Raw genomic sequence first — 11,691 nt, 5'->3', positions numbered from 1 at the left:
GTGGCATCCCCGTCCTGGTGGTCTGCACTCTTCCTTCTGCGTGTTCGGCTTTACACTTGGCCCTCTTGAAAAGGACAAGTCCTCAGGCAACATTGTTGCTTGCAGTGGTACTTTTTTTTTTTTTTTTTTTTTAAATACCCACTCCTACTGCTGTTGGGTGTCACCTACAGACTTGATTGGTAATGGTTTTATATTTTCTTCCAGATTACTGCTTCTGTCTCTCTGAACAGATAACTGTAGGAGTTTCCTGGTTCCGGGTGTGCGTACACTTCAGCCATGTCAATATTGTGTCAGGAGGAAGTCTGGATGTGCACCATCCTCTTGCCACACCCCAGTTTCATGGGAAGAAAGCCCAGTTTAGGACCTGGGAGCGAGCCAGGAGGCACACTGCAGTATTTGCCTGCCCTGGTGCCTAGAATGCAGCCGTTAAACAATGGCCCAAAACAGGTAGTTGCAGGATCCACGAAAGATGACAGCTCTAAGACACAGTGCTTACAACTGCATTTTGAGACCTTCCTGTTAGATGGATTTGAATCCATTTCATTATGCCTTCTTGCTCTTACGTTCTCCTACTCATCATCATGTAAATGCTTTGCAGGGGTTGAAGTATGGCACATCAGCCCTCTTGCAGAAATCTCCTACTAGTCCTATTGCCATTTACCACCGAACCTCGCAATTGCTTAAAACAGTTTCTCTCTCAGCAGCTAAACTCGTGAAGCTTTGTCTCCCTTGGATTTGTGTCCATAAATGCCCCTTGACAAATCTTCCAGCTCTTTCCCAGTCTTGCTTGCCCTGTCTGGCCGAGCAAGGGGTAAGGTGCTGGCTGGGAGCTCCGCAGCAGCCCCCCCAAGCAGCAGCACTGCCTCTTGGTATGAGCGAGGGCCGAGTTCTGCCTGCCTTTCCCTGAGACCAAGGTGGTGCCTCTACTATGATGTGCTCTACTCAGCTCTTCGTTCCAAACCTAAATACGTCTGGGACTTCTTCCCCGTTGCCAAATTTGATTGAGATTGGAGGAAGGAGAGGAAAAATGACATAAAGCAACACAGTCATGTTAGATTTTTATATTTAGCAAACCAGGCTAAGAATATCAGAGGAATATTGAGTAGGAATATGGACAGGGTATTTGTCTCTTCTTTTTTTTTTTTTTGCTATGAAATTTTTCATTTCTTCCTAAGGAGAGCAGATGATCTGTCTAGGGAATTTCTCAGCCAAAATAAGCAACCCCCTGACAGATTTCACCTGTGTCCCAGCATGCTCCGAGGATGCATGGGATGTAAGCATTGAACAAGGACAGGGAGTCACTAGCCTGCTGTGTTGTTTCGCTGCCTGGGTGCAGAGAGATGTGCGGTGATACCCAGTAGTGGAACAAACATTTATTTTGTTTAAGATCCATACAACTTTTGATGGACACATTGGATATTTGCCAGGACTGGGTTTTTTGGTTTCTTTCTAAACTGCATCTGTTCATTTTATTTCTGCTCGTATTATGACAAAGCCGCCTCTGTAAGATAGGTAGTGAGTGCTGTCAGAGATCTAATCATTCTTGAGCTATAAAGGAATAAAGAAGCTGTTTCAACACCTGACTTGCAGAATGTTTTGTGTGGCTTCTTGCCTATTGAAATGCAGCTGCTATTGAAACGCTATGATCCCATCAGAATGTACAACCAGTTATTTTGTAGAATACTTTCAAGCTTATAAAAACCATTAAATAAATCAAGAAGGTTAGCAATGCTAATCAACATTCTAAAGCCATCCAATTACTAAACATTTCAGTTCAATGCTTCATGGCCTAAACAGTACAGGTTTTTTTTAAAAAAAAAATGAAAGGAATGTACCATTTAAAGAATTTGGGCACTCAGAGCTTGCATCAAAAGGAAATGAAGGTACAGATAAGTAATCTAAAAGGATATTTATGCATTAAAATACTTATGTATCTGGACAACTATCACTAAACAGTCTAGATGCGATAGTAGCTGAAGACCTGTGAGCCTTTTTAACAAATGCAGTGCATACAGGGAACATTCTGATTGTAAGTGATGGAGTATAAAACATTGTAGCCAGAAAAGTGATGACAAAGATCAAATGGAATGAGTTTAGGTTACAAATCGGAGCAGTTTAATTGGTGTGATGCAAACAACGTACGACACAAGACCAGGACAGTTTTGCCCTTGACATTGTCACCATTGCTTTCAGATCTGCAGTTAAGGATCCCCATCTTGATTTATTTTTTGACAGGACAGTTGGGAGTGCCCCAGCTGGTCCACTAAGCCACGGTTTTCAGCCGAGTGGGCCAGAACACACAGAATTGGTGAATGCTGTGCCATCCATTGCCTTCCTATGCTACTGCATAACAGCAGCTCCCAGTTGCTAAGCAGCTGCAGAGCCGTCTTTGCCTCCGCTACCAATCAGCTGTGCTACGGGAGCAACATGGGTTCCCCTTGATCGGTGGAGAGGAGCCGGCAGCATGAAAACAGGAGCAGTGGCCATAGCAAAATTGTTCCTTTTCTGGCTGGCTGATGGGCCCCCTGGCAAAAATGCTGGAGTGAAGTGAAGGGACACTTGATGGCCCAGAAGCAGGGGGTGGCGGGGAGGGGAGAGGGAGAGCCAGCATATGTGCACAGCGGAGGTTACAAAGACAGCAGATCTTAGCAGAGCAGGGGGCGCGCACTGAGGAGAAAGAAATGGGAGAGAGGCCAAATGCACAGTTCGGAATAAAAAGAAACCCAGGAGGAGAGTGCGGCATATGGAGAGGGGAAATAAAGCAGAACTTGCACAGCCTGCGAATAATTGAATAGAAAATACAGGAAGAGAGGAAAGGAGCTTGATTCATTACTGCCCTTCACCTTGTGGAGACAGCTACACCCGGGAAGAGGAGGTGTGGAATACAACAGCATCCTTCATGTTTTGCAGTGAACTGTAGGTTTTACATTTCATCCCCTGCCATTTGTGGTTTTCTCGCTGGATAGCCCCTGCCTTTTGTTTAGACTCCATTGCTGCAGGCTCTGTTCTTAGCCTAGTTTCTAATTTATTTTCATACTCGCTTTAGCTTTTTTTGTTGGGTTTTTTTTTCAAGGTAAGTCTTAAATTAAAATGCCTTTTCCAGATACTTTAATTGTTCTAACCTTCAAGAGTACAGGGCATTGCTAATTCCCAACTGAAATTATTTTCTACTAAATTGGCAAAGCCATCGCTGCTTTTCTCCCCCTCTCTCTTTCCAGGAGCTGCTGATGGAGAACAGGGTTCCCTTTACTTCCCGACACCGTCCCCTGCACATTGTCTTTTCCCCACGCGATGCCTGCCAGCAGTCCAGGACAACTCGCTGCTAGCAGCGCACAGGAAGTGGTTCCTGTGGCAGTAAATTTATCACAAACGCCTGTTGTGTTGCATAAGGGGGTGGGGAATTGTGACCAAAAGGGATTCTAGCTCCAGTACTGCTCAGTTGCCCACATGAAAAAATACTTTATGGTCTCAGCAGTTAACATGCAATTGTCTGCGTAATAGGAAATGCCCGTAGAGCTGGCAGGGAAGCGGGGGAGCTGTACGTTCCTCTCTACGGCTCCTCCAGACAGAGGAATGAGAGGGACATTTGCACAAGAGGGTGGGGAGAGGAATTAAAGCTCATGCAGCTGTTGTCCTCCTCTGTGGCCAGCCCTGGCTTGCTTGGAGGCCTGTCGACTGAGGACGCTTTTCCCCAGGTCCAAAATTGAGTCCTAAAAGGCAAACAGAGGTGCCTACCCAGATGTACAGTAGAACGGATTTGCTATGGGCTCTGTGTGTGTATGTGTTTCAAGCCAATAAAAAAACTTGACAAATGCACAGCCAGATGTGTTTTGTACTTGGAAGGTTTTTGTCTAAGATGTCTGATTCAGGGGGATGCTATATTTGCTTCCTTCTTCCATTTGTCTGGAGTCCTGTATCTTTGAACAAGCACTGTCTATACTATTGTTAGACTTCTGAGACCAGTAAAGGTCTAAGGGCACTGACATTTTACAAGTAGCTTCAGCTGCCTTTCACACAGGGGCATTTTGAGCATTATGAGACATGTACGTTTAATTACAATGGTTTTAAACCAGGAAATCTCCCTGCCTTAAGAAATCAGAGCTACTGTGTTAATCCCAGTAAGCAACGGAACTTGATAGTGTGCCTGTTGTTACAATGAGAGTCAGGAAGGGTGAAATGTGTGTAGGAAGGGAGAAACGCACAGGAAACGTGCCATCAAGGACAGCGGTGTCGAGCTCGCACAGGGCAGCGTGCCAGTCCAAGTTTGCCGATGACCCATGTGCCGGAGCAACGCTGGCAGGTTGCTGCCCTCTACATGCCTGTACACAGCAGACCAAGCCACTGCCGTGATTGCTCAAACACCTTCTCGACCTGCTCGGGTGGCTCGCAGCGAGGACCTCCAGCCAGGCCGCTCCGCACCGTGAACCAATCCAGCTCCCACAAGTGCGGCACAAGCCAAAAGTCACAGCTCTAAAGCAAACATGACACAATTACAACTGGATTTATTTCCAGCCCCTCAAGTTATTAATTAGCCTGCTCTAAGTATCTCTGTTTCTTTGCAGGGTTTGCTCTGGCTGGGTTAATGGCTACTCTCAGGTCTGAGAGAAACTCAGTCTGGGCCTGTCCTTTGTCGAGGGATGCTCTGACAAGCCACAAACCTGTCTGGCTCCTGCCAAACCTCCATCACTACGTATGAGCTCCTTCCCAGCCAGAGAACGACAGAGCAAGTGCTTCCTGCATCACTGTCCATGTCCATCTAGCACTCAACAAAAAACAGGCAGAAATTATGGTGTCTCCCGTAGGGATATAAAAAGGAGGTTTTATCATCTCTTCAGTGTGCAGTTGCTGCCTTCCTGTAGGAAGTTTGCACAAATACCAGAGGGGAGGACACGAACTTCACACTTTAACTGCCCTTTAATGTCGGTGCCATAAGTTACTCAGCAAAAGCCGGCCCCTATTTCATCCACAGTTCTTTCTCTTACAGCCTACTTTTCCATCCTTTTTTCTCCTCTGAATATTCCCAGTTTCCCCCACATTCCTGTCCAGAAGGTTTGAGAGCTTCCTGCCTGCAACATGCAAGAGTGATGGCTGTTGCACAGCCAATGAAGCAATGAAGTGTTGCTCAAAGCCTGACTCTTCTAATGGCTCTGAAAAACACATGCTTGTCCAGGTTGCATTGTAGCTCACATAGTGGAAAGCATATTTAGCAAGCCAAACCTGGGATCGTTTAAACTTGAGGTTCTCAAAAGCCTCACAAAAAAGTACAACTCCACACATTTCAGGATTAGTGGAATCTACCAACCAGCTTCTGGGGACCGTAACCCAGATTTGGCCATCCACGGCAGACTCATCTACTCCATACTTACCCCTGCTGTGTAAAGAAGCTGAAGCAACTCCTGCTCTAGTGCAGCGGTCATCCTAATTAATATACACTCCCTACTGGTCTCAGTCCTCCCTTTTCTCTAAACCAGCAAGTACACTAAAAGAAAATCTCCCTCTACCAGCAATTACTTACTTTGGGAATGGGAGAAGAAGGGAAAGGTAATCTGAAACAAGCAGATACTGCAGAAAGCATTCAAAGATTTTGAAAAAAAAATAACATCTTGGTGCTTGCTTGGGTCAGGTGGAGTGTTGGGTAATGAAAACACAGGAAGGCATATGCCAGAGGGATTTTAGACATGTATACTGAAGAGAGGGGTTGGATATTGGGTAAAAATGCATTGTGTTGCAAGAAAAGCTATTTACAGCCCCTTTCCCTGTGTTTCCCAAACTTCCTGATGGGATTAGTCTCTGCTGCAGATCTGGACGCAGAAAAGCATCTGACGCCGATTAATTTCATGCAGATCTGTAGCAGAGCCTTGTGCTCTCACTCAGCCACGAGCAAGCCTGCGCATCACTCCTGAACTTACTGCTTCTGACTGTTCCCATGGTAAAACCAGCCACAGCTACCAACGCAAACACAACCTGCAGATCTCGCCTGAAACATGGCATTTTGAATCCCTCTCTCTCTCTCTGGCGAATCTCCAGATTCACTTCTCCGCACAGAGGTAGAGGATGAGATCCAGTATCCCTGTGATAGCTCTGCCAGCCTGTGTTGACAAATTTCCTCCCCATCGCTCAGTGAAGCCGTGCCAGCACATCTGGGAGACACACATATCGCCCAGATCCGCGGGGGCAGAGTTATGGTGGTGTTGGCAGACGCTTGCTTGCTCATTTCATGCTTTTCAGAGATCAGTCATTGTGTTTGATGTTCCAGAAAAGCATATAGGATGATCCTAACCTTTTGTTACCCATTTTTTAAAACAGAACTTGGCTTGAGAATTCACACTTCAGTGAGGAACAGAAACTTGTAACTGCCCCTAAGCACCTACTGTATGAGGCTGAGATGTTACCACGCTGATTTACATACTCTTCAAATTTGTAAAGTGGAGGTGTCCCCCCCGCAGCTGCAAAGCCAAGAATTCATTTTCTAATGAAAGGGGAGATTCAAAATACAGCACATATTGGCCACGCATACATCAGGTAGGCCATTGTCCTGGTTTGGCCCACATCGTTGGCACCCTTGATTTAAAGCATAGCAGAGAAAATAACCCAAGAAACAGTATGTCTTCCCTATAAATAGCTGCTCTCTAGGTAGTAGTCAGTGTGCGGTTTATGAACAAAATCTGTCTAAACTACATCAAAGTGTCTGAATATTTGCTGCCTGACTTTGCCGAGTTGTGTGCCTAATATGGCTAACACCTCCTGTTGCAGACCGTTAGCCAGTTTTCTTTCATACCCCTCTGAACTCTGTGGTAGCATTTGGACAGATTTTATGTAGAGTTTATTGAAAGACTTTTGCACTGATTTAGTGCATGGGCTACTTGAGCCAAGTGAAACAGGAACTATATTCCTAAGGCATGAAAAGGCAGAAAGGAAATTTTCTTATTGAAATATAATTTTTCCACATTACTTAATAGTCTAGAAAGTTAATACCTTTCTGGCAGCACTTCCCACTGGGAAAAAAAATATGGTTCCTACTCAGCCAAACAACAATGTAATAATGTTTTAGGTTGGGTTAAACATCTTAGAAGCTGGCAGGTGTCACAGCCACCTTGCCTTTAGTGAAAAAGGCAATTGAGAGCCCTTATGAAACAAGGGATTTACATCAGTAGGGGCTACTACAATAAAAAACAGGCACATGGCAAGGTTTGAATAGATGGTGAATCATGTGGCCCAGGGGATTTTTCGGGGTGGGGGCATGTGTGTAAAATATCAGGCCATGAGGACCAGATGGTAGAGCTCTGCATGTGCAAGAGAAACAGCAAGAAACACTACCAAAAAAAATGGATACTGAGAAACAGCTGAAAGTCAAGGAGACCGGGAAGTTTGATTTTGAAAAAAAGGTATTCCAGGGTTGAGTGAGGGTCAAAAGAGTGTTGGTGCTGTGAGCAAAAATGCAACTGAAAAAACAATTTTGTGCAGTTACTCTGTGAAGAAACTGAATTACCTTGAGTATATACCTAGCCTTGTCATAGGCATCTCCTCTCAACACTGATATGGTCACCCATAGGTTCTTTGTGTGTGCAAAGTACAGTTCAGCTCTCCTACATTGCAGTTTACCCTTTCCTGTCTGCCCTGTCAGTTCACACTGTAAATTGTGTGGGGCAGAGATTATTCTTCAGTAAGGGTCTGTGCACATGACAAACAATTGCTGCCCTTGTGTAACATCTGAAATTTATCAGAAATTCACTTTACTTACATGGTAAGTCCCATTCTTTAGGGTCTGTTTTTCCTATTGTAAACTCTTCAGGGTGTTGTCTCTTGTTGCATACTACATGCTGTGTAGTTCACTGGGAATTCATCGCTGGAAACACAAATAATTAATATCACTGGTAATGTTCAAAAATAAATATTTAAGGCTCTGTCTTGTTATGCACATTCTTAACTAAGTTCATTAATATTTCCTTTGACATAAATGGGGCTACTTGTTCTTACTGTTAAGTTTATGTTTAAGTCTTTGTGAAGCTGGGGTCTATATTATCAAGAAGAAAATTCTTTAGTGTATTTCAAAAATGTAGTTATAAAGACATTTAAGAAGAAGAGGTCCCTATTCTTGTCAAGTTTGTACTACCATATAAACTGATAATATGAATATACAGCAGATGGCGTGCGCTATTACTCCTCTCTGCAATTGTGGCTACAAGGAAGTACCAGTAGGCCGAGACCTTGCTGGTTAGCTAAAATAGTTGTATTTTCCATTAGAAATATTACTGCAAGCCATGCTTCTTAGCCTAAGGGCATGCACAATGATAGAGCTTAATTGACTGGAAGCTTAAAACTTTTACAGTATTCAGAGTTCCTCCTAACAGAAGAATGTAGCAAACCAAAATATTTTGTCAAGTCAGTTAGCATATTTGCTATTTAAAACAGTATTTTGTGAACAGAAAGATTTACAATTATGCTTTTCCCTCACTTGACTCTCTATAGTCACAAAACTCACGGACTTTTAATATTATTAAATCTCAGTTTCCTTGACTTCTTCAAGCACATCACAAGAGACAGAGAGAGGTAGCACAAGTGTGTTGCTGTTTTTTCCTTAGGAGGTTAGGCTAAGGATATGCCTTGAAGGTCTTCCATTGTAACAGAACTGTCCAGGAGGTTGCAAGAACTTTTCCCTGGGCTTGGTATTTTGAGAAATGGGAGTATCAACTTATTTCCTCACCCTGTATTGTAAAAAAGTCATAGCTTCAATATTAAACCTAATCTGCAAGTCTTTTTTGGGTGTCCTCATAACTAACCTGAATTACCCATCAATACCATCTGTCATGGTTTAAGCCCAGCCAGCAACCGGGACCACGCTGCCACTTGCTCACTCCCCACCTCTCCCACCGCCCAAGTAGGGCAGCGAGAAGAGGGAGAAAAGGAAGGGAAAGGAAAAAAACCTCATGGGTTGAGATAAAGACAGTTTAATAGAACAGTAAGGGAAGAGGAAAATAATAATAATGATGGTAAAAGGATATACAAAATAAAGTGATACAATACTAGTCGTGCTCAGCACCCAGTGATCGGTTGCCCAGCCCATCCCAAGCAGTGATCACGGATCCGTGCCCCCCGGCCAACCCCCATTTATATACTGAGCATAATGTCTACGGTATGGAATATTCCTGTGGCCAGCTTGTCCTGTCTGTGCTCCCTCTCAGCTTCTATGGGAAGCTGAAAGTGTCCTTGACTAATATAAACATTACCTAGCAAAACCTAAAACAATATGTGTTATCAACATTCTTCAACATTCTAGACCCAAAACTAACCCCAAAACACAGCAGCTACTAGAAAGAAAATTAGCTCTAACCTAGCTGAAACCAGGACACCATCTAAAGTGTTAAAGTATCTTTTAAAAATCATATACTTCCAGTAGTTTTCCTAGGCAGCACGCTAACCTTCCACTCCTTCCTATTATTTTCCTTGGCAATCATGAAGCGACCAATTGGTAACACAACTGGAACACAGATATTTACCATACCTCATTGAAGTCTTGATTTTAGTACGCTCACTGTAAACGTCTACACACATATTGACTCTCGAGCTGCAGATGCGCAATCTTTTGGTGAAACAGAACTTGGGCCACAATCAATATACTGGCCAACACAGAAGTAGGAGAAGGACACTTGCAATTAATAATGATTAGGTTTGAATTTTACTAATAGAGGGTTGAATCTTCTGCCATTTAAATCAGTGGCAGAATTCCATATTAGATTTTACTTTTTCAGAGTCAGCAAAATAGGAGTAGCATAGGACTTTATATGCCTAAAGCACTGCATACCTGTTAATTAAAAATAAGTAACTGAGACACTGAAATGCTATATTTAGTCAATACGAAGTTGACTCACTACAAATCCATTACTTAAAAACAGTCTTTGGAGTGTTTACAGTTGATTTTAGAATCTCCTCACTTTAGATTGTTTTGTCCCAAATCTAAAGGTGTACAAATGTAAAAAGTTTCCTTAACTATAAAACGTAAAAGGAGAGAAAGCTGTGAGAAATTTAAAGATTGTTTTGTGAGACTTGGAAAAAAAAAAAAAAAAAGACAAAGAACCCAACCTAACAATAACCCACAGAATACTTTTATCCCCCAAAAAAACTTTTATGACAATAATTGACTTGGAAAAAAACCCTGAATTACAGTACTCAATTACAGGAAGACCACTAAGTCTACTTGCTGATCATATCATAAATACTGCGATACTGGTTTTGAGTCAGGTCCAAATAAATGGTTTCAGGGTAAAACAATTCTTTCCTGCACCGTTCATTCCTGTGCCGTACTGGAATGCCCTCGGCCATTGGTCAACAGGAGCTGACGGCTTTTACTGTGTTCCAGCTAAGGTATGTAAGATTGTGGTTCATAAAGCATCTTTTTGACAGCTTGTGTATGCTACATGCTTGCATCAGCTTTTTCCTCAGTAAAATGGTTAGCTTTAACTAGGTGTGAATTCAGGTGCTTTTTTGTTATTATTATTTGAATTATATGACACTTGGTTGGGTATTTACACGCCCTTCCTTCTCCCTATGGCCAAAATATCCTTTTCTTGCTTTTTGTTTGCCCTCTGCACAAAGCAGGGTTTTCCACGAAAGAGTTGCGGAGTGCAGCAGTGTTTGCGTTTGGTCTGGAAGGCCATCTAGTGACACAACCGTGCAGCAGAAAATGCAAACCCCTGCTTCAGTTGTGACTTTTTATTTTTTCTTAGTTGAATTAAATGATCTTGAGACAGTCAAGCATGCCCTCGGGGGGTTGTTGCTATTCCCACAAGTGGTATTTCAGAAACTTTTAGAGTCAATTTTGATTCCGTAGGAATTAACAGGGTGTATTTGAGATGGAGCACGCTGTTAATCCCTGCGAAGAAAGAAAGACAATTTTTTTTTACGCAGAATGGTGGCAGATTGGCACCCGAGTAGGTCTGTCATGAACGCATCGTGATGTGTGTATCATGGCCAAATGTCCCAGGCTGTTGTGATCCCCTGGGCCCACCCCGGTACAAAACAATGCCAGGCGGGTGCCTGGGGCTATCCCATCTCTGCAGTTAAAATGTAAAATTCCGGTTTATTTTCATCGCAGCTCACCTTGGATGGGTGGCACTGGGTGAATAAGCAACAAGCAGAGCAGTCAGTTCCTACTCGGGCAGTAAATACGGTCGAAAACAAGCAGCAAGTCACCACCATTCCCAGTGCCAGCAACAAGACGCGTTTCCAGGGGCACCTCAGGGGGTCTCTGCCTCCCCCCCGCCATGTCTGGCACTGCACCCGCCGCACTCTTCCCCCTCAGCCACCGCGACCGTGATCTGCCGCTGTAGATGTTGAGGTTGGACTGGAAGACATCTTCAGGCGCTGGCAACTTGAGGCAAACCAACATGGCGCTGGAGGCCCAAAGGGGCTCCCTGGGGGAATAAATGAGGACTGGGGGGAGGCAGGACGCTGGCGCCACAGTTGCTGAACGGGGATGAGCACCCAAGCGCGGGTAACATGGTGGGAAGCGCGAAGGGGACAGGGCCCAAAGGCCCCCGGGTGGATGGAGGCCTTGGAGGCTCACTGGGAGGACGGGTGTGCGCAGCCCCTGTGGGGTTTGGGGGGAGAAGGCCAGACGGGGTGCTGAGGGGGCTCCTGCGGCGCCCACCGGGGCCGCGGTCCCGCGGGTGACCCCGGCAGCCCGTGATGAGC

General features: G+C 44.4%; 1 protein-coding gene across 1 annotated transcript in view; it reads left to right on the top strand.

Annotated features, from left to right (window-relative positions):
* The first annotated feature begins 9,453 nt into the window (after nucleotides 1-9,453).
* RHOF (ras homolog family member F (in filopodia)) overlaps nucleotides 9,454-11,691 on the top strand; it is a 13,092-nt gene continuing 10,854 nt past the window's right edge. Inside the window, exons 1-2 of the mRNA XM_009880344.1 lie at nucleotides 9,454-9,469; nucleotides 10,004-10,038. Of these exons, the coding sequence (XP_009878646.1) occupies nucleotides 9,454-9,469; nucleotides 10,004-10,038 (51 nt within the window). The remainder of the gene's footprint in view (nucleotides 9,470-10,003; nucleotides 10,039-11,691) is intronic.

Source organism: Charadrius vociferus, unplaced genomic scaffold (assembly GCF_000708025.1).
Source record: "Charadrius vociferus isolate BGI_N301 unplaced genomic scaffold, ASM70802v2 scaffold332, whole genome shotgun sequence".
NCBI classification, from domain to species: Eukaryota; Metazoa; Chordata; class Aves; order Charadriiformes; family Charadriidae; genus Charadrius; species Charadrius vociferus.
This window is presented reverse-complemented; position numbering and strand designations above follow the sequence as displayed.